The 24,035-nt window shown below is 42.5% G+C and overlaps 1 protein-coding gene across 1 annotated transcript; it reads right to left on the reverse strand.

Moving 5' to 3' along the window:
* Nucleotides 1-180: 180 nt before the first annotated feature.
* On the reverse strand, nt 181-23,756 carry AADAT (aminoadipate aminotransferase). The gene is made up of 13 exons (XM_027548943.1): nt 23,321-23,756; nt 22,586-22,754; nt 21,113-21,245; nt 16,076-16,150; nt 14,046-14,255; nt 12,917-12,982; nt 11,220-11,302; nt 10,731-10,827; nt 9,445-9,506; nt 9,113-9,177; nt 5,302-5,408; nt 1,438-1,539; nt 181-521 (listed from the first exon to the last, which is right to left on the reverse strand). Exons 1-13 carry the CDS (start codon nt 23,385-23,387, stop codon nt 480-482), a joined length of 1,278 nt encoding a protein of 425 aa, XP_027404744.1. The 5' UTR covers nt 23,388-23,756; the 3' UTR covers nt 181-479.
* Between the last annotated feature and the right edge of the window lie 279 nt (nt 23,757-24,035).

The raw sequence follows: 24,035 nt of genomic DNA on the forward strand, positions 1-24,035 counted from the left end.
ATTTCCTACTCCAGGGGATCTTCCCAACCCAGGGATTGAACCTGAGTCTCGTGAATCGGTGGGCAGATTCTTTTACTACTGCTCCAGGTGGAAGCTTTCATAACATTTCCTTAAAAAGAGATAAAGTTCACATTATATGCCATTTTAAACTTATTGGCTTATAAATAATTTACTATAAAATGTCAGTTTCAAAGAAGATTTATGGGAAATTATAAAGTGAATACAGAGTTCTTTACAATAAAACCCAGGATAAAATTAACTGTGTGGGTTGAATATTTATCAAAAGGTATGGATGAATTATATTTTGGAGATCTGATGGGTTCAAGGGCACTTTGAAAGCTGTGTAGTTAAATGACTACAGGCATGACATATTTAGTGAAACCCTGTCTGTAAATCTAGCACCAATGATTGTTTCTTCTTGCTGAAATACAGAAATAATTTATCTGAAATCCATGAGTGCTATGAAGAGTTTGATTTCTTCATAAAGATTCTTTTATAAGTTGGGCCAGTCTCTGAAAGGCCTAAAATAGAACAGAGAGAAGAATTAAGAAAATTAGATGCCATTTAGGAAAAGTCTGTCATAACTTAAAAAATTCAAACAAAGAGATCAGACCATGTAAGGTCAGGCTTAAACCTCAGCTCTATCTGAGTCAGACGCCATCATGTCCACTAACATAGGAAGATGGAAGCATATCAGAGTCCCAGGAATTTTTTAAAATTCTTATTCCTTCAAGATCATCTTTTTCTGTTACAACACAAATTGGTTTTTGCGTATACTCCCTCACTTGCATATGCCTTCTGTATAGTTTCAATTGTCCAACTCTATTCACATACAACTTACGAAAAGCATATTTAATGATGTGAGAAAGCAAGTAAATCAAGAACACACCCAGAGGCACCCCATCTCCAAGGATAAGTATACACTCTTCTCACAGTTACTGGATCTCAGCGTATGGTTCTTCTGTGAGTTCCCGACACATCAGTCAGTGCCTAGGAACTTGCTTTCTGTTATTTTGGTTGAAGATGGACTTTGTGATTAATCAATTAATTAACTCTAATCATTAATATTATTTTATTTGGCCTTTGCTGAATTTTTCCTTCAGAGATAGAGAGAGATGACTTAATGAATTTATACTTTTGGCTCATGTTAATTCCATGAAGGAGTGAAAGAGTTTCTCTTTGTAACATGTTGATAATCTGCAAACAATGTTGAGTAAGTCTGAAAACTTCATGAAGACAATAAAAATTCAACTGCAACTTGCTCTCATCATTTTTCTAAAGAAGTCTGGCAATTTCTTTGAATGGTAACTTATGACTTTCCAATTATTCTAGCTTTTCAGAAAACAAGGAAGACAACAAATAATGTTGTAACTCACAAAATGAACACAAAAAATAAATTGATATCTAGTGTTTCTCTAAAGAGAATATGGTACTCACCAAGTCCATCTGTTCTGGAGAAGCTGAAGAGAAGGATGCTCTGAAGTATGGGCAAGGAGCTGAACTGTCAGTGTAGAAACCACATCCCGGAAGCATGAATATCTGAGAGAGTTTATGGAAAATGGGTGATATTCCATTAAAGGGACAATAAAAACAGAGGAAAAAATCTAACCTGAGTAGGGGAAGACTTTTTAAGTTTAAAAGCAATTGAAGAAATCACAAGAGAAAAATCAATTTATATAAAAATTCTGCATGTCTTACAATAAACAAAACTAAAAGCATAGAAACTGGGAAAGTGTATAAATATTTAATGTAACCAGAAAAGTGAAATAAATCCAAACCGCTTTTTAAGGTATCAAATTTGGAGGTGACCTTTAAGCTGGGACTTGAGAGATAAGTAGGTGTTGGTCAAGCAAAAGTAAGGGAAGAGTCCTTCAAGGAGAAGATATAGAGTATGGAGGCCCCGAGTGGAAAGAAAACTGATCACTCAAAGAGGTGGTAACACTTCATACATAGAGTGATGGAATAAAAATGTCAAGTAATGTGTCCAAATGGTGGGACAGCTGCTCTACTTGGTGACCTCTGTGGCTGACAGCTCGCTGCCCTAGAGCACATGTCCGCTGCTTCCTGGCCATGAAAACACTGTTGCCGGCCTCTTTCTAGATGCCTGTGGCTGAGTGCTCGAATCCCAGCCAGGAGAGGGGACGTCTTGGTGCTCCTTCTCAGCCTGGCCCCGAACACCTCCTGTGTGACCCACCATGCCCTCTGCAGTGTGCAGTCATCATGGATCTGTGTGCTGAAAAATGCAGAGCAAGAAGGTGGCATGAACCCAGGTCTCAGACTCATGGCAGGAGCAGAGGAGCCTGCAGACCATGTCTTTGAAAATTGTTCCCGAGTCAGAAACAAAATCCTTGAGATGATTGTCTAGTACAATCATGACATTCAAAGTTTTAAGTAACTGCTTGTTGTTACATGGTGTGAGTGTGGGACCTCTGTGCTGAAGTTAGATGAGGCGGGAATGAAATGATGTGGGGCATTCTGGGGAGAAGGTTTCAAGGCAGAAGATGAGTTTTGTGTCTTGATTAACGTGCTAACTCGCTTCAGTTGTGTCTGACTCTGTGTGAGACTATGGACAGTAGCCCACCAGGCTCCTCTGTCCATGGGATTCTCCAGGCAAGAATACTGGAGTGGATCGTCATGCCCCCTCCAAGGGATCTTCCCGACCCAGGGATCACACCCATGTCTCCTGCAGGTTCTTTACCACTAGTGCCTCCTGGGAAGCATCTAGAATGAAAACCATAATTTCTTTCAGTATTGTGGGACTCTTTTGGAATGTGCCAGAAGCAAATTTCTGTAGAGAAGGAGGAAGTGGTAGTAATTTCCTTCCAATATGGTCAAAATCTAGATTAAGAGAGTGGTAATAAAGTTGATGATTATTTAGAAAAGTTAAAGGTACATGCAACAGGGAATAGGGAATAAATGAAGGGGACTGAAAAAACTATGATAAAACATGAAGTCTGTATCCTTAGCTCCTAGCTCAGGGATACACACAAATAGCCATTCATCAAATGTTCCAGATGATTATGGCATTGATAAGAAAGCAAACAAAATGTTATAAAATTGACTTATTATACTAAAATGCACTTCTTTGAGTCAGGTAAGTATTTATTAAGCATTTACTATGTGCTGTCATTAGAATTAAAAAATTCATAAAGCACGAGTCCTGTGCTCAAGTACAACAGTTAGAGAAGGTGAGTGACTTTCCCAGGGGAGTGGATTTGGCCTCAGGTCCAGTCAGCCAGTTCCCAGCTCTGACCTCTAGACTGCCTCATCTCTTATGCTCTGGCATGGGAGTTGGCCAATATCAACAGTCTGTTCTTTTGTACTCATTGCTTCAAGAAAAAAGGTATTCTAGAAACAGATCTGGGTGTTTAGAAAAGAGTGACAAAAACCATAAAGGAATTAATTAATAGAGAAAGGATAATTTATTTGGTAAATTGGAAAGCCAGACAAAAATGTTTAGATTTCCCAGTGTAATCAATGTCTCTGAATGAGAGGGGATGTATATCTAAGTATACTTATGATTTAAGTATAAAAGGAGAGAAAAACCCAGAAGAAATCCTTGCAGGATAATTTTAAGTAAAAAAGCAGGATGTAAACTTTTCTGTGTAATTTTAATCATTTAAAACAATTGCATAGCCATATTAAAAACTTGATTAAAAAATGCACATCACCCACAAGTGCATGAGAAGATGCTCACCATCACTAATCATCAGAGAAATGCAAAGTAAAACCACAATGAGATATCATCTCACACTTCTCAGAATGGCTATAAACAAAAAGAACACAAGTAACTAGTGTTGGCGAGGATGTGGAGAAAAGGGAACACTCATGTACTACTGGTGGAAAAGTAAATTGGTGCAGCCACTATGGAAAACAATATTGAGGTTCCTCAAAAAATTAAAAATAGAGCTACCAAATGATCCAGCAATTCCAATCCAATCATATATCTGGAAAAATAGAAAACTCTAATCTGAAAAGATACATGTACCCCAATATTATTTACAATACACAAGATAAAAGAACAACTTAAGTGTTCATCAAACATGAATGAATAAAGATGTGCTACACGTATACATCGGAACTCAGCCAGCAGAAAACGAAGTCCTGCCATTTGTGACAACATGAATGGACTTGGAGGGTATTATGCCTAGTGAAATAATTCAGAAGAAGAGAAACACCATGTTATCACTTATATGCAGATAACAGAAAGAAACAGACCCGTACCTATAGAGAACAAACTCGTGGTTACCATTGGGAAGAGAGAAGCAGGGAGGGGCAACACAGAAGCAGAGGAATACGATGTACAAACCACTGTGCATAAAGTAAATAAGATACAGGGATGTATTATACAGCATAGGGAATATGGCCGAGATTTTATAACTTTAAATGAAGTCTAACCTTCAAAAATTTTGAATCAGTATGGTGTACACCTAAAACTAATGTAATATTGTAAATCAACTATACTTTAGAAAATAATTTCATAGCCAAAATACTAGGTATATACAAACTCTTCAAGAAAATATATCACAAATGGTAATAAAATCTGGGTGGTAAAACTATGGGCTATTTAAAATTTTTTCATTATGCTTTAATGAAGTATGATGCTACAGTGAATATGCTTTACTTTCTTTTTTTTAATTTAATTTTATTTATTTTTTTTGCTTTACTTTCATAGTCAGGAAAAAAATGTACTTTAAATATTATAATGGCCAATACTTAGCATTTACGATGTTCCAAGCATTAGTTTAAGTGTTTTTTCCGTGTTGATGCCTGTCATCATCATAGCAACTCTAAGAGGCAAAGAGTCCTATTACCTGCATTTTCCAGATGAGACTTGGTGAGGGCACCTCACCCAGCACCACATATCAGGGCAGGGCTGGAGCTGGGGTTCACTCCTAAGGACTGAGGCTCCAGAGACTGTGCTCTTAGCCAGTAGGCTAACCAGTAGCTGAGCTGAATGACTGTATTTCCCCTAGTTTAGACCAGAAGACTAGTTCTGTAACCCCAAATCTATCATGATCTCAGGACTTCTCCTAATGCAGAGGCTCTGGGTTTGATCTCTGGTTGGGGAACTAGATTGCACATGCCACAGTGATGTTTTTATGCTGAAACTAAGTAAATAAGTAAATATTAAAAAAACAGCCCCCCCCCCCCAATCTATTATGATCTTAATAATAAGATATTGTAACTGATACACAAAATCATCCTTCAGTTGGTGGGCAGTGATAAACATCTCTTGCTGTTTTTGTTAAGATATCACCTTACAGAAAAAGTATAGCTTCCCCCCACCCCCCGTTTTACCTCTTTCTTAAAGGCTTTTTCTTCAATCAGTTTTCTTACATCATGAATGCCCTTAATTTTAACCCATAGAAACATTCCTGCAGTAGGAACATGCCATTCTGCCAAACCTACAAAGAGAAGAAGAGAAGAAATATTTCCTAAGGCCATTGTTGATGATGTCAACTATATTGCTTAAATGATGTATTGCAGTAACTGTAAACTAGTATTTCCAAAAAAGTTCCCTTGGAGATAGCATTTTTTAAAAAAACATAGTTTTATGAGTCCTGAAGAATGAGTGTTACAGTTTTATTTCAAAAAGCAAGGGGAACATTTGAAAGGGAGAGAGGAGACTCATGCATATTTAAGATTTTAGTGGGTCTCAGGGCCATTCAGGAACTCCAATGTCATGCTTGCCTCCCTTCCTTAGAGCTGCCCCTAAGACACTCTTTCAATTTTAGGAGAGGATTCTTCAACTCTTTCTAGAGTCTTCTAGTATTTCAATAAATCCTATCATTTATATAGCTGTTCAGAAGTCCAATAAAGTTCTTTTTTTTTTTTTTAAATCAGAATGTACTAATAATTAAGAAGTATGGGCTTCCCAGGTAGCTCAGTGATAAAGAATCCATCTGCCAATGCAGGAGATGCAAATTCGATTTCTTGGTTTGGGAAGATCCCCTGGAGAAGGAAATAGCAACCATGCCGGTATTCTGGTCCGGGAAATCGTATGTCCAAAGAGTTCAACCAAAGAGTTGAACATGACTTAGCAACTCAGCATGCATGCACAATTAAGAAGTACTTAAAATTCAGGAATTCCAGGTATATTTGTAGGTTTTGTTTCATTGAATATAAGCATAGAGAAACCAAGAAGGAACAAGAGTTACTTTGATTTTAGTCATTACTCTTTAGGGAAAAAAAAAAAAAAACATGGATGAGGATTAAAACCTTTTTTTCAGCACAACAGAAGTGATGCAATAGTACTCTTATCAAAAAGATAAGACTTCATAGGGAAGCAGATATGATGGAAACAAGGAATTGATACTTTGTATATACTATTATTCTTGCCAAAGGCATTTTCAGTGGGATAATTAAAGCCATGCAATTCATTTTACTTTCTTTGTCAATAGACAATTAAATCTAAACTATTCTGAAATCAGATTAGTGATAAAAAATATTAGATAAATGAAGTTAATAATTACAAGGCAAATCATCTGTAATGAGAAATCCACCTTAGATTGCATTTAGCTTGTACTATAGTACTATTTTGTCTTTACGGAGTCAGGTTAGAAAAGGAATATATTGCTTATGTCACAATTCCTCTTCTATTTGGAGCAAAATTTTGAAAATCTTTCAATACAGATGTTGGCTTTAAGTAGGTTATTGATGGTTGATTGTTAGCTTAATTGATCTTTTTTTCTGAAAACCATAGATCCTTTCCTGAAGCCAGGTATAGACTTCATATATAGAAATATGTAGAGTTGTGTCAGGGTTTGTGCTGTTGTTCAGTCGCTCAGCTGTGTCCGACTCTTTGTGACCCCATAGACTGCAGCAAGCAGGGCTTTCTGTCCTTCACTATCTTTTGGAATTTGCTCAGACTCGTGTCCATTGACTAGATGATGCCATCCAATCATCTCATCCTCTGTCATCCCCTTTTCTTCCTGCCTTCAATCTTTTCCAGCATCAGGGCCTTTTCCACTGAGTCAGTTCTTTGCATCAGGTGGCCAAAGAATTGGAGCTTCAGCTTCAGCATCAGTCCTTCCAATGAATATTCAGGACTGATTTCCTTTAGGATAGACTGGTTGGATCTCCTTGCAGTCCAAAGGACTCTCAAGAGTCTTCTCCAACACCACAGTTCAAAAGCATCAATTCTTCAGCACTCAGATTGCTTTATGGTCCATCACATCCATACATGACTACTGGAAAAACCATTCAGTTCAGTCGATCAGTCGTGTTCGACTCTTTGCGACCCCATGAATCGCAGCATGCCAGGCCTCCCTGTCCATCACCAACTTCTGGAGTTTACCCAAACTCATGTCCATCGAGTCGGTGATGCCATCCAGCCATCTCATCCTCTGTCATCCCCTTCTCCTCCTGCTCCCAATCCCTCCCAACATCAGGGTCTTTTCCAGTGAGTCAACTCTTTGTGTGAGGTGGCCAAAGTATTGGAGTTTCAGCTTCAGCATCAGTCCTTCCAATGAATATTCAGGACTGACTGATCTCCTTTAGGATGGACTAGTTGGATCTCCTTGCAATCCAAGGGACTCTCAAGAGTCTTCTCCAACACCACAGTTCAAAAGCATCAATTCTTCGGCGCTCAGCTTTCTTCACAGTCCAACTCTCACATCCATACACAACCACTGAAAAAACCATAGCCTTGACTAGACGGACCTTTGTTGGCAAAGTAATGTCTCTGCTTTTGAATATGCTATCTAGGTTGGTCATAACTTTCCTTCCAAGGAGTAAGCGTCTTTTAATTTCATGGCTGCAATCACCATCTGCAGTGATTTTGAAGCCCCAAAAAATAAAGTCTGACACTGTATCCACTGTTTCCCCATCCATTTGCCATGAAGTGATGGGACCAGATGCCATGATCTTCATTTTCTGAATGTTGAGCTTTAAGCCAACTTTTTCACTCTCCTCTTTCACTTTCATCAAGAGGCTTTTGAGTTCCTCTTCACTTTCTGCCATAAGGGTAGTGTCATCTGCATATCTGAGCTTATTGATATTTCTCCCGGCAATCTTGATTCCAGCTTGTGCTTCTTCCAGCCCAGTGTTTCTCATGATGTACTCTGTATAGAAGCTAAATGAGCAGGGTGACAATATACAGCCTTGACGTACTCCTTTTCCTATTTGGAACCAGTCTGTTGTTCCGTGTCCAGTTCTAACTGTTGCTTCCTGACCTGCATATAGGTTTCTCAAGAAGCAGGTCAGGTGGTCTGGTATTCCCATCTCTTTCAGAATTTTCCACAGTTTATTGTGATCCACAGTCAAAGGCTTTGGCATAGTCAATAAAGCAGAAATAGATGTTTTTCTGGAACTCTCTTGCTTTTTGATGATCCAGCGGATATTGGTAATCTGATCTCTGGATCCTCTGCCTTTCTAAAACCAGCTTGAACATACGGAAGTTCTTGGTTCATGTACTGTTGAAGCCTAGCTTGAAGGATTTTGAGCATTACCTTGTTATCATGTGAAATGAGCAAAATTGTGTGGTAGTTTGAACATCCTGTGGCATTGCCTTTCTTTGGAATTGGAATGAAAACTGGCCTTTTTCAGTCCTGTGGCCACTGCCGAGTCTTCCACATTTGTGGCATATTGAGTGCAGCACTTTAACAGCATCATCTTTTAGGATTTGAAATAGCTTGGGTGGAATTCCACCACCAGCACTAGCTTTGTTCATAGTGATTCTTCTTAAGGTCCACCTGACTTCACACTGCAGGATGTCTGGCTCTAGGTTAGTGACCACACCATAGTGGTTATCCAGGTCATTAAGACCTTTTTTGTAAAGTTCTTCTGTGTATTCATACCACCTCTTCTCAATTCTTCTGCTTCTGTTAGGTTCTTACCATTTCTGTCCTTTATTGTGCCCATCTTTGCATGAAATGTTCCTTTGGTATCTCTAAGTTTCTTGACGAGATCTCTAGTCTTTGCCATTCTATTGTTTTCCTTTATTTCTTTGTGCTAATATTACTAAGATTATTTATAGAGTAATATTTTCTTGTCAAGAATACTCCTAGACCCTGTTTCCTTCCCCGGGATTATTAACAATACTCTGTGGTATCCCTCACTCATATAAGGACTGCTGCTCATCTCAGGACAGGATGTGCGTTCCACTCACCATTTAACCACTTGTCTGCTGCTGCCATTAATGCATCCCTCTGCTTCCTGTAGAAATCAATAACCCTAGAGGAAGAAAACAATGAAAAATATGTGTTTGCTATACTTATTGCAGAAACCAAAAGGCTCTGAGGGTCCAGTCTATAAGAATCTATTTTATATCTTGATGAAGATGTTGAATTCTTGATGAGGGAATAGACCATATTTCTTTGATCTGTCCAGTGGTAAACTTTCTAATCTGTAGTGTTTCCATTATTTTGGAATAATTAGAAAATGAAAATTAATAGGGTGAAGTCCATTTCTATGTAAAGTATGAAACCTCAAATACATTACCTGTCTACGTGACCCAGGAAGCCCTCTTCTCCCCATTGGTATAGAAGCTGTGATACCAGGAGCTAAAAAGCATGAGACAGTAACAAGGTTCACACTCTAAATGTTTTTTTGCCAAAAATGAAAGCAAATCACTCTTGACTATGTGCAAACCATCCTAAAAAAGATGCACCAAGCTGCAACAAGCTTTTTCGAGTCAAGCTTTTTATAACAGTGCTGATTAACAACAGTGACAACAATAACATTAAAAATAACAAATGTTCATCAGGTTCTCACTGTGTGTCAGAAACTGCTGTACCATGTGAATATATTAATATTTCAGATTAGTTGGTCTTTGTAATAGCCTTATTAGGCAGGTCATTGTCTCCACTCTACTGAGGAAGAGACTGAAGCATGAGTTGAGCTTTCCTGAGGTCACAGCTCATCACAGAGCCTGGACTCAAGTAAGACTGTCCAGTCCCAGATCTACTCAATAAATGCTGCCCTGGATGGCCTAGGTATAAAACACATACAGTTGATGCATAAAGTTATACAATATTTCCAGAGATTTTTTTAATCCAGAATAGATGTTCTAAATGTTGTAAATGGATAGTGAAATTTGGTTGATAACAGATACAGAAAATATGGAAAAAGTCCCCAAGGTGATAAAACATGCAGGCATCTGCACTTTGTGGAACATATAATATCAAACAAATGTCCATTTTACATAAACTACCCTTTTGGGTTTCATAGCTAGCAGTTCTGTCCTTAAGGTTTGATTTTCAAGGTTGCCTTAGGGATGGGTCCAATCATTTCTCAAAGCTTGTGAAGAAATGTATGCAATCTCCAAAAATAATTTTACTGTCTTTTAATTAAAATGCATCCCAGCTGGTCTCTGTAGGGAGGTTAGCGCGTGGGCAGTGAAGGCAGACACCTGGCCACTAGCAGGTCCGGAACCCTTGCTCTTAGACTCCAGGACAACGGAGCGAGCTGTGTGTTACTTCACCAAACCCCTTCCATCCTGTTGAGTCTAACACTGTTTTTATGGGGTTCCTGGGCTAGATGCCAGGACACAAGATGAATGAGATCTCTGACTCTCAAGGGGCTTGGTCTACACTTGAAACAGCATCAGGTCCATTCAAATCTCTTTTGCCTTTTGGAGCAAATACGTGCTGTCTAGCTAGTCCATGTGGAGCTAGAGATGGAGTCGGTGATCTCTCTCGTAGTGACACCTTACTCTGTCTATTTGCCAAGATCTATTTCTTTTATGATCTGATTCAAAAAGTTGATATTTCATAAACCGTAATTACCTGAGCAAAAGTGCTGGGGTGCATTGTTGAAACTTGTATGTGTAAAACAATTCTCTCAATCAAGGGCTTTGGACCAGTTATAAACCCTATTCTCAACCTGCTCAAAACGAAAAGGCACATTACCAATCATGCATTATCAATTAACACCATGTTACTGATTTCATGACTTAACACCTTCTAGTAAAACTTCTTATTTAAACTTAACTGTACACTTAAAATAGAATGAATATCTGACAAGGTATTTTTAAAGTCTTCTGTACATGACCCAAACTTGACCAGTTCCCTTACAGGTATAGCTTAAAGGTCAAGGATCTTTGACCAGTGGGGATGGATTGGGAGAAAATCTGTTAGTAATAGTAATAATCGAACAGATGTGTTAAGGTGAGTGTGTACAAGCATCTTAAGTGAGAAGAACTGTCTGCACTAAAGATGCTGAGGGGCAGCCCTGTCACCTTTATCTGCAGCCTGAAGGCAGAGCCAAGGCCTTACCCCGAGGACAGGACTTTGGAAAAAGAGTCAGCTCGGATGACGCGCCCATCCTCGTCCATGGAGAGAAATGTCGGTGCCCAGGGCTTGAAATGGAAGATACATACAATATTTATATCTGTTAGATCTGTATCCCTACTTTGTGCAGAGTGGGGAAACTTCACCTAGGACCTCCTTGTCCCAAGGCTTGAGATCCAGGATGAACAGTTTCCCAGGAAGGATTCCAGGAAAACTAGTTTGGAAAAGACCACAATGAAGAGGGTCATCAGCATGCAGGGATGTTTAGAAAGGGAATGCTGACCCTTAGAACAACCAGAAACCCTGAAAAAGTATAAATGAAGATGAGCCATGTAGTCAGCGTGCAATGCTGAAACTTCCATGTTTATTTCAAAGTAAATGCCCACAGGGAAGGGGGCCATGGTCGTGTTTAGGGTGGGTGGCAGGCAGACATGATAGGCAAATAGATAAAAAGCCAAGAATTGTGTTTCTTTTCAGTAGATTTGTAGTGGGGACTGAATCCGTGTGTCTGTTCTCTGCAGTCCTGAGAGCAATTCTAGTGTTAGATTTTGAGGAACTGGGCGCTGGAGTCTGGGCCATTACTGTTGTCTCCTAGGGAAGAGTGCTCGGGGACAGTGGTGCACGTGGACACTGGGGAAGGATCTCCTGCTGCTGCTGCTAAGTCGCTTCAGTCATGTCCGACTCTTTGTGACCCCATAGACGGCAGCCCACCAGGCTCCCCCGTCCCTGGGATTCTCCAGGCAAGAACACTGGAGTGGGTTGCCATTTCCTTCTCCAATGCATGAAAGTCATGTTGATGTGTGGCAGAACCAAAACAATATTGTAAAGTAAAAAAAAAAAAAAAGTGCAGAGCAGACTATATAATATGCAATGTTTTGTGGAAAAAAGAAAAGGAAATAAAAATACATATTCATGTTTGTTACTAGATGCATAAAGAAACTCCAAAAGAATTAAAAGAAATTAATAAAAATGATTACCTGTTGGAGTAGTGATGGGAACTGGGGTGAGTGAGTGCGACATTTTTCCCTGTATATTTTTATATATGATTTGCTTCTTGTACCATATGAATGTACTGTCATTAAAACTGAATAAAATACAAAATATAAATGAAAAAAAACCAGGAAAGTGAAGTCGCTCAGTCGTGTCTGACTCTTCGCGACCCCATGGACTGCAGCCCACCAGGCTCCTCCGTCCATGGGACTTGCCAACTGGAGTGGGTGCCATCGCCTTCGGTCCTTTATTGTGCAGGTGCGTCCCGTCCCTACGCGACAGGGATGGCAGGCAGGGACCATGATGCTAGGAGCGCCCTCCTCTGCTCACAGCACATCACTGATGAGCACAGCCCTCCGCCTTCTCTCGGAACACAGCTCCCAAGTCCTCCAGCACATCAGCCTCCCCTGAGAGACTGAGGCTAACACCCCAGGAGACACCCACTCCACATCCCTGGTACCATGTCTATGGAACTACGATCAGGATGTGGAGTCAAGACGACCCTCACCTTGACTCACATGTTCCTTCATGTGCCTGACACAGAGCCAGCCACTATTCTAAAAGTAGGGAAATTCTGGAATAAGCAGTTAACACCACAGAAGAAAATATTCAGCAGCCAGGCTAATATTCAGTCAGGTGCATTAACAACACCTCATCTTCTAACTGTGGGCTGAGTTGACACCATCGCTTACCTTGTTGAACTGCATAAAATAGTAAGGATCATCTTCTATGATGAGGAAGTCATATTTTCTTGCGAGCTAAAACACATTAAATAAAGTAAGAGTAAAGTTAAATTAAGAGCTGTGTAAGATGAAAATCACTTGAAATCATTCATAGTTCTTTGTACTCATTCAATCACTCATTCATTCATCCCAGCAGCTGCTGAGTGCCCACTGTCCTAGGGAGGAGGAACCAGCCCTAAACGTTCTGTCCTCACAGAACTTTCATTCTGGTGGTAAAGACAGAACCTGAGCTCCTAGATAGTGACCAGAGAAGGATTAGGTAGGAGGTTCTGAGGGCCCGGCAGATGGTTGAGGAGGCTGATGTTTGAGAGAGCAAGACAGGGAAGCTGCAGGAGAGCCCAGGCTGACCGGAAGGATCAGTTGTGCAGATGCTGGGGGAGATGTTTAGACGGAGAGCAGGGAGCAATGGCCCTGGAGGCAGAAAATACTTGGCATGTTTTAGGGACAGAAGTTTCTAGAAGGCATGGCTGTTTAAGGGACAGAGGGAAGGATGTGAGAGCCCCCAGTTTGGGAGCAGAGGCCCAGGTCTCATCAGTGTGTGGAAGTGAAGGACTTTTATCTTTATTTTCCGTGTGTGGTTGGGAAGCGGCTGGAGGAGGGGCTGTCGGTCCACACTTGAATAGGAAGGGTTTCAGTGACTGGTGGTGGGGCCGGCGCTGGGGGACGGGGCGTGTGTGTGGGGAGGAGCTTCACGAATGAGTCCCAGGGTCAGGGCAGGAGGGTGGCTGAGGAGATGGTGGGTTTGGGTAAGTGGTTGTTGGGGGCCATGGGATGGATTGGAGGTGGGAGACGAGGGGCAGACAAAAAAAGGGAGTAAGAGGTGAATGTAACATCACACCAAGAAAAGCATCTCTTTCAATGAAAATATCAATTAAAGGGAAAGGAATATATCATAGTCAACCAGATTGTAGTAATTTCTTGTGTTTAAATTTGTGGCGACCCTGGCATAGATGGCTTCTTTTTATTAAAAATCATCTTCCTTGAGAGGAAGAGGCTAACCAGAGAAGGAATTTGGGAGCACTCTTCTAAAGAGTCAGAAGGAATCAAGCACACAAGTACGTAACACCTTTGAAAATACCTCATAGATTTCCCTTTTGCGCTCAGCTGTTAATGAGTTCCCAGAGGGGTTGTTGCCATTTGGGACAGTGTAAAGAAATTTGGGGCTGTTTTTCTTGGGGTTCTTTGAATCTTCTGGTTTCCATTTGGAAAGTATTTCTCTGAGGGAGTCTGGAATAATCCCGTGCTCATCACTGGAAACATTAATCATGTTGCAGCCCAGGGGTTGCAGCTGTCAAATACAGAGAGAAAAGCAAGTCTGAGATTGAGACATGACTATAAAATATCAGTGCCAAGGGTTCTTACACTAAGGAGAATGTTACCATTTACACCCTTAAACGCAAACCTGCCCTCAGCTCTATGCCCACGCTGCATCATCTTCACAATTATGATTAGAACTGGTTCATAAAATAGGTGTTTATTAGGGAGTGATTTTGAGAAAGGAAATCAATCTTAGAAAGCACCTGTGATGCTAATACATAAAAAGTTATAAGCAGAGGTGATACTCAAAATATTGGACAAGTGGTGTAGCATGGGAGCAACAGACACAGAGCAGGGTGGAATGGGGTCCTGGAGACTCCCCGCCAATCGGCATTAGCTCTGCACTGTGGGGGTTCAGGGTGGTCGCAGGAGAGGGGTCGGGGGGGCCAGGGTGGTGCTAGGGCACCAAGGAGCATCCAGGCCTTGGCTCCTCAAGTGTGCAAGTATTTCTATATTGTACTGATTGCAGAGGCTGTAGATGATAATAGTGGCCTTATTATGAACTGTGTTCATGAACACAGTTTTATAGAAGTCTTGCACACGGATCTTCAGCCTATTCCCTCAGAGCCTGGCACAGATCTCTGTTTGGGCATGTGACAGTGTGGTGCCTCCAGCTATTTACATAGATGCAAGTTTTATATGTACATTTGAGGAAAGTGATTAATAATTAGCCTCCAATCATGAAGAAAAGGGAATTATTTTTAGTTTTTAAAGTTGTGGTAAAATGTGTATTCCTAAAAACTGTGCCATTCTAAAGTGTGTGATTCAGTGGCAATAACTGTGTTCGCGACATGTGCGTCTCGTGACACTATCAAGTCCAGAATCATTTCATCACTCCACACAGAAACCCTGGACCCAGTAAGCAACCACTCCCCGTTTCCCCTTCCCCAGTCCTTGGTCACCTCTAATCAACTTCTGGTCTCTATGAATTTGCTTGTTTTATATATTTTGTATAAGCGGAATCATACAATATTTGTTCCTTTGTGTCTGGTTGCTTTCTCTGAGCGCCTGCAGTGATGGGCCTGCCTTATTCCTCAGAGAGTGGGTAAGACTGATGGTTAGAAAGTTGTTAAATGGAGTTGAAATTGCTTCCCTGTAGTTTCCACACTTTGGTTCCAGTTCTGTCAACCTAAGGACATACACAGACAAATCTAACTCCTCTGTGACATGGCTAACTTTTATGTAGTTGAGGACAATCCTCATGTCCCCGTGGATCTCCTCTTTCTGCGGGAAAAAGCATGGTTCCTAAAAGCATTCAACGTATGGTCTCATTTCCAGTTCTTTGTGACTGTGGTGCTTCTCTGACTGTGTTCACATCAGTCCCAGAGTACTGTGCCCCAGACAGTGCTGAGTTCTGAGCAGGGCCCAGCAGAGCAGGTGATCTGCCTCCTTATTCTGGGTCTAGAGTCTTCTAATAAACACTAGATATAAAAGTCCTGGTCATACTGATAGGTTTATTTATATTACATTGACATATGATTTGTCTTAGACATGTGGTAATATAGACAGTAATGAAAAATGTCTTTGTAAATTAAGAGGCATTTCAAGTGAAATATTAAGAACACTGGACAGGATTTTGCACAACTGAATTTTAGCACCTCCACACTTAGATTTTGTAAAACGTAATGTATATATCAGAAGTTATGGTTAGCATATTTTGCTTCTATTAAAACTTCTCCTCTTCACAAAGATGCTATTGTATTTTTCAGTGGGCAGATAATTCTAAAGGTGCAGTGCTTTCTCCTTATTTACTATAAAAAAGAGTTACCTTTTGTAAGAATGTGTACTCACAGCATGAATTGTTCCTGAATAAATAGGTTCATTTACAAGGATATTATCTCCAGGATTAACGATCATTTCAAATACCTAATAAGAGAGGCAAAGGTTAGCTTGGAGAGTATGATTTCCAGTCGTAGAACCCCCCACAACTTTATTTTGAGCTCACTAGGGTTCCAGAGTAGGAGTTGGCAAGTTTCCCATAAACGCCAGATGGGGCGCGTTCTGTGGGCCCTGGCATCTGTGTTGCCACCATTCAGCTCCGCCTCTGTGGTGACAGCACAGCCACAGACAGCATGTAGGCTGAGTTCCACTAAAGCTCTACTTGCAGGATCAGACATGGGATGATTCTCTTTGGCTCTCAAGCCATAGTTTGGCAACCTCTCTTCTACACTGAAAAATAACAGAACTGATTTGGATCCTAAACACATTTACGCCTTCTTTGAAAAAAGTTTGTCTCTGTTATAAGCCAGGCCTGTGTAATGTATGGAGAGAAAGTGAAGATTGTATGGGATGGTTTTACCCTCATGAAGGTGCTAGAGCACTGAGCTAGACACCACTCAGATAAATATGCATGTAAAATCAGTGATAAGTACTGCTGTGTAGATGCCAGTGTTCTAGTGCTCATTGTAGGAGGACTTGGGCACTCGGCAGACTTGGGGTACTCAGGGAAGGCTTCTTTGAGGAAGTGAAGAGTTGGGGAAGAGGTGACGATAGGTACACATCTGAGAAATTGAAAGAATCCTGTGGCTTGGAGGTGGAGTGTGAAGAGGAGAGTGGAGGGAGGTCAGAAGGAAGTGGGCAGAGAGCATCCCATGGAGGCCTTTGGACAAGTGAGCCAGGGAGACTTTTAAGTAGAGGGCGGGACCCAGGAGTCATGAGATCAGACAGGCATTTGAGAAGGTCATTCTGGCTTCAAGATCAAAGTATCAGAGAGGAGTGAGAATACAGGTGGAGTCTGGGAAGATTCTAGGCTCATTTGGGAGGTTTTTGCTGCAGTCCCAGGGAAAGGCAAGGATGGTCTGGGTGGGGTGGTGGTGGTGGAGCTGAAGAGAGCTGAGGGGCATTGAGGAAACCAGTAGCAAGGGACACAAGTGTGGGCTGAGGGGAAGCAGAGAAGGAGGGGTAAGGAGGGGCCTCTAGATTCCTGGCTGTACAGCAGGGAGGTGATGGGAGGGGTGTCATTCACTGGAAAACACCCCCGATGTTGTCTGTTCTGAGGGAGAAGCAGCTGAGTGTGTTTTGGTGTGAGGTGCCCCTGAGACAGCCTGGGGTGAGGTCACTGGGGGCGGTGGACATGTGGATGTGGAGGGCGCCTGGCGATGGAGGCGTGGGCAGGGGCACCTGGCGTGATGCCCAGGGGAGGTGTGTGCGGGAAGGGAAGAGGTCCGAGGCCCAGTCTTGCGGGGCTCCTGTGGACCATGGACACTGCAGGGTGGGCAGGGCAAGGACGGGGGAGTTTCCAGAAAGGACGGTTTCAGCAAGGGCTCAGGAGACGCGGAGGTCAAGGGAGACCAGGCCTGCAAATCAGAGCAGATCTTGAGGACCCTGTGATGCCTCAGGACATCAGCAGAGCCAGACAGAGATTTTCCCTGCCTGAATCAGAGGGGTCCGTTCCAACGAATCTTACACAAGGCACAGAACCATCCTTGCCTACCCTGTGATGTTTCATCAGCCCCAGGTCAAGCCTCTCCTCGGTGTCACTGAACAACCTAGAGCTCTTGACAAGCATCACGGCCAGTATCCATTGAGACAGAAGATCTGACTTTTCTTTCCCTGATTTGGCCTAGGATATTCCATTTACTATTCCTCATGAGCTTTAGGCATTTTATGACAAACACAGGCCTCCTCTGACAAGTTAGTTGATTTACATTTTACACGACCTCCTGCTACTGCTGCTGCTAAGTCGCTTCAGTTGTGTCCGACTCTGTGCGACCCCAGAGACGGCAGCCCACCAGGCTCCCCCGTCCCTGGGATTCTCCAGGCAAGAACACTGGAGTGGGTTGCCATTTCCTTCTCCAATGAGTGAAAGTGAAAAGTGAAAGGGAAGTTGCTCAGTCGTGTCCGACTCTTAGTGACCCCATGGACTGCAGCCTACCAGGCTCCTCCATCCATGGGATTTTCCAGGCAAGAGTACTGGAGTGGGGTGCCATTGCCTTCTCCAACAGGACCTCCTAGGACCAAGCAAATCCATGTATAATTCATGGATCAGATGAAAACTTCATGACCAACATTTCCTGTGTTGGTAAGGGGACATGACAAAGTCCAATATCCTAAATGAGGAGTGAGTGCTGTTTATTATCTGAGACTTGTGCACCTAAAATAATATTTATTCTGGAGGGCAATTCTTCCAAAAGTGGAAGAAATGTGAAACCATATTCCCAGGAGGCCTCTGTAACCACATGTCTGTGAGCCAGTGAGTTACTGATGTTTTTGGGCACGTGTGCTGTGTTCCTCTTCGATAGGACTAATGTTGAGATGGACAAAGAAGAACTTTCCAGAGCATCTTTTGTAGGGGAAAAAAAGGCTCATGGTGTACCTTTCTAGGAAAGGTATTTCACTGAAAAGAACTTTTTTCCTACTGGTCTGGGGCATCACAAATATTTCTCTTCAAAAAAAAAGCACCTCAAACAAAACACTCTCTGACATAAATCACAGCAGGATCCTCTATGACCCACCTCCCAGAATATTGGAAATAAAAGCAAAAATAAACAAATGGGATCTAATTAAAATTAAAAGTTTCTGCACAACAAAGGAAACTATTAGCAAGGTGAAAAGACAGCCTTCAGAATGGGAGAAAATAATAGCTAATGAAGCAACTGACAAACAACTAATCTCAAAAATATACAAGCAACTCCTGCAGCTCAATTCCAGAAAAATAAACGACCCAATCAAAAAATGGGCCCAAGAACTAAATAGACATTTCTCCAAAGAAGACATACAGATGGCTAACAAACACATGAAAAGATGCTCAACATCACTCATTATCAGAGAAATGCAAATCAAAACCACTATGAGGTACCATTTCATGCCAGTCAGAATGGCTGTGATCCAAAAGTCTACAAGCAATAAATGCTGGAGAGGATGTGGAGAAAAGGGAATCCTCTTACACTGTTGGTGGGAATGCAAACTAGTACAGCCACTATGGAGAACAGTGTGGAGATTCCTTAAAAAACTGGAAATAGAACTGCCTTATGATCCAGCAATCCCACTGCTGGGCATACACACCGAGGAAACCAGAATTGAAAGAGACACATGTACCCCAATGTTCATCACAGCACTGTTTATAATAGCCAGGACATGGAAGCAACCTAGATGTCTATCAGCAGATGAATGGATAAGAAAGCTGTGGTACGTATACACAATGGAGTATTACTCGGCCATTAAAAAGAATACATTTGAATCAGTCCTAAGGAGGTAGATGAAACTGGAGCCTATTATACAGAGTGAAGTAAGCCAGAAAGAAAAACACCAATACAGTATACTAACGCATATATATGGAATTTAGAAAGATGGTAATGACAACCCTGTATGTGATACAGCAAAAGAGACACAGATGTATAGAACAGTCTTTTGGACTCTGTGGAGAGGGAGAGGGTGGGATGATTTGGGAGAATGGCATTGAAACATGTATAATATCATATAAGAAACGAATTGCCAGTCCAGGTTCGATGCACGATACTGGATGCTTGGGGCTGGTGCACTGGGATGACCCAGAGGGATGGTATGGGGAGGGAGGAGGGAGGGGGGGTTCAGGATGGGGAGCACATGTACACCCGTGGCAGATGCATGTTGATGTATGGCAAAACCAATACATAAAGTAAAAAATAAATAAAAAGAAAAAAAAGAAATAAATATGAGAACTAATAAACTATATTATGTTCTAAAAAAAAAAGAAATGTTAAACCATATTCCCAGGAGGCCTCTGTAACTGCATGGCTGTGAGCCAGTGAGTTACTGATGTTTTTGGGCACGTGTGCTGTGTTCCTCTTCGATAGGACTAATGTTGAGATGGACAAAGAAGGAACTTTCCAGAGCATCTTTTGTAGGGGGAAAAAAAGGCTCATGGTGTACCTTTCTAGGAAAGGTATTTCACTGAAAAGAACTTTTTTCCTACTGGTCTGGGGCATCACAAATATTTCTCTTCCAAAAAAAAAAAAAAACAAAAAACCACCTCAAACAGCAGCTTATCCTTGTCTTTGTCCTAATTAAGTCATAAAACAGGGAGGAAGTTTTAAAGTGTTATTGCTTCAATACATTATTCTGGAATAATAATTGAATTAAAATTCATTAAAAGTAACCAGATTATAGGTTTCCTCTTATACATAAGAGGAACAAGAAAACTACTCTGGTTTAATATAAACAAGAGTCATACTTTAAGCTAGATGTGCAGACGAATACAGAATCTCCTTATCCAGCACTACTTATTCAAGAAAAAGAAAAGAAAAAGATATATGAAACTGAGAACTATATACGCAGTCTCTTTATCAGGGGAACCCCAGTGGTGGTTACCTCGGTGGACTTCCTGGAATCCAGGAGAGAGGTAGAGAGAGAGACAGACAAACAGAGAGAGACAGAGAGAGATGACGCTAACGCAGAGGAGAGGTCAGCCACAGCCCAGACGTACCCCTGGATCTGGAGAAGTACAGCCAAGAGGGAGACGGGGCACAAGAGGCAACTGGTACAGATGATGGCAGCAGCAGACACACAAAGGGATGAGGCCTCAGCTCAGGAGGGTCAGGACGCACCCTCAAGGAATTAAACAGTCGTACAGACATAACCACGGCCTAACTCAATGTGGCCTGAATCTCTGAGCCACATGAAACTGATCCGTGCTCACTAAGCTGCAGGGAATCTTGTCCAAAGGACTCAGAGCTCTGGGCTCTCTGTTTAAGAGAAATCAGGTTGGTGCATGTCTTCAAGTTCTACTTATGATTCTAGGTGAAGACCTGGTGTCTCACAAAACATGCTGCTCTGTGGTTAAGGGAGAGATGGCTGTATGGGTGCACATGTTAGATTCTTGCCATGGGTGCCCTTCCCCTCCAGTCTTACCTTACAGAGACCTTCTTGGCTGCCACATGTGACACATATGTCCATCTGTCCTTGGGTGGGTGCATAATGGATGGTGGGCGGATTATGCAATTTTACTTGTAACTGTTTTAGCCAGGATAACAGCTCTGGGATTCTAAAGCATAAATACATTTAAAAATTGACAGTAGTGAAAATCAGAATGGTAGTAGACAGCAACTAAATGGTGACTTCATACCAGGCACTTTATATATATTCAATTTAAAAATCTTTGAATGCCTTTCACTGATATTACTATCTTTACTTAAAATACAGGGCAACAATCTTACAGAGTAAGAAATTAACATAAATTAATCAGCTGGTTGTTAAATTAGTAGAGACTTGAATCTAAAGCTTTCTTATTCCAAAAGCTATAGTTTTTCTTTTCCGTTAGAGCATTCACTGTTACTGACTTTTTGTTTTCCTTTGGGAGAGTTTGTAGGATACCTGAAGTTCAGGTTCACTAAGTTCTTTGCATCATGGAAAGAAAAGCCTCTCTGTGTTAGCTGCTCAGTCATGTCCTACTCTTTCTAACACCATGAACTGTAGCTTGCCAGGCTTCTCTGTCCATGGGATTATGCTTGCAAGAATACAGGAGTGCGTTGTCATTTTTTTCTGTAGGAGATCTTCCCAACCCCAGGATCGAACCCGCATCTCTTATATCTCCTGCATTGGCAGGCGTGTTCTTGGCATACATTATATACAATTGTTATGTACCTAACATGAATTATTCTTCCATCACAAAGCAATGGACTAATAAAATATAATTAATAGACACTCTGTAAGTTACCCTTCATCAGTGGAAAAAGACCAGCTAAGGAAACCCTTAAAATATTTGTTCCATTTGCCTTTATGAAATTAAATACATCTGAACTGTAGGCAACACATTTCCATAGCTGCCTGGTTAGCATGGAAACATAATCATTAAAACTTTTTCTCAGGACCTAAAATGCCTGCTTCCTGTGTCATCCTCTCCTTTCTCCTATCCTGGTTTATTTACCTATCTATTTTCACTTTGTATTTTTTCCAGTCTGAGCACAAATCGTACCTACTTCCAAAATCTTCTCCCTCTCCTAGTCATATAAGGTTGAGAATCAGTCATTAGGGATCTTAAGCAGTCAGAAACATTGCTGCTCTTAATTACTCTGAAAACTCTTCCCCAAACCTTCCTAAATGCTGATATCCAGTTTAAAAAGACACAAGATGCTTTATCAGCTGGCTGTAGAATATTGCTCATGAAAATGAACCAACTAAGTTAAATTATCTACTGATCAGATTGAGGGCAGGAGGAGAGGGGGTGGCAGAGCATAAGATGGTTGGCTAGCATCACTGACTCAGTGGACATGAGTCTGAGCAAACTCTGGGAGACACTGAAGGACAGGGAAGGCTGGCGAACTACGGTCCATGGGGTCATAGAGTCGACACAAGTTAGCGGCTGAACTACTGATCAATCAGTACCCAGCACTCTGAGAATACTGCAGTGCTCTCTTCATCATCTGTTCATTAAATTGGATGGGTTTTCCGTTTTCTATGGTGATGACCGCAGTCTTGAAAGGGAACGTGTTGGGGTTTGGTGCCCCAGTTGCCAAGGAGATGACAGATTTCGGTGCCTTGCTCAATATTTCAGCTACAACAAATATGGAAGAGAAGAAGAAACACTTTCAGTGAAGACTTTCATGAACAGAGATGGTCAGTATGTTGCATTAGAGTCAATAAAACTTTACAGTGTAACGATGTCTAGTGATAGAATGCTAGTCTGAAAGAAACATAAGATGACTTTGTACGGACCTCACTAGTGGAGGAACTGAGGAATCAACACGTGCCACCGAGAAGGCGGACTGATCGCCCAGACAAAGCAGAGGCCACAGTGACAGAAAACCCTCCTCCACTCGGCCCCTCCCTGCCTGCCAGGCTCCCTGCAGCCCCTTCTGTCCTGTGTACCCGCCCTCCCCGCTCTGCACACGCCTGCAGGCTGTGCTGAACCCTGACTCCTGTGCCAGAAGAGCCCCCTGAAGTCTAACCATGACCGTGACCTGGCCTCTCTCTGTTGCTGATTTACTGCCCTTGTGCCTATTTCGGCCCGATTTCTGTGCCAAGTCTGCGTAGAGCCAGGTTCACCCAGGCTGGAGCCGCTTTGAGGGCACCCCCACCCCCACTTCCAGCCCATGGGAGAGGGGCACAGCTCGGACTCACTCATGACTCGGATGGTAGAAGGCTTTCTGGCCGCGCTCGTGGCGGTAATGAACCGAGCGTAATTCATTCTCCTTCTCCGATTGGAGGTTTTTCTCAGTCCGGCCTAACCCTTGCCTGAGAAAGGCACCTCCTCTGGGTATCGGTTTCTGGCGTGCAGGGCCAGAGTCCCGGCTGCAGGCTGCGCTCGGGCCTGGTTAGGATTCGGCCGGCGGGTGGCAGGCCTGGCAAAGTCCACTCACAGGCTCACGACGCGTGCCTCCTCCCTCCCTGCGTGACGCGGTCTAGAGCCAATGGCCACCACTCCCAGTCGGTTTCTCGCCCCGAGACCACGCCTCCACTCCCGTAGTGGCTGCGTGCCGCGCCTCGGGTCTGGTTTCCTCCTCCAACCTGTGAGGAGTCCCGGCGTCCCGGCGGCAGCAGGTCAACCCCACCCCTGGCCGCGCCTCTAGACGGGTCCTAGCCTCCAGCCCCTTGGCCGCAGAGAACACGCCTCCATTCCGGCGCCGCCCTGATGGCCCGCCCCTCCAATCCGAGGCCCGGCCACACCCTCTAGCTTGGTCCTGCGTCTTGGGGGGCCAGGCAGTATGGGGACCTGGCACCCCGCATTAGCAGCTTGAACCGGGACCTGGAGTCTCTGCAGGAGACTGGACCCGGAGCGGCCAGGACCTCCTGGAGACTGCACCTGGAGCGGCCAGGACCTCCTGGAGACTGGACC

Source organism: Bos indicus x Bos taurus, chromosome 8, assembly GCF_003369695.1.
Source record: "Bos indicus x Bos taurus breed Angus x Brahman F1 hybrid chromosome 8, Bos_hybrid_MaternalHap_v2.0, whole genome shotgun sequence".
Lineage (NCBI taxonomy): Eukaryota > Metazoa > Chordata > Mammalia > Artiodactyla > Bovidae > Bos > Bos indicus x Bos taurus.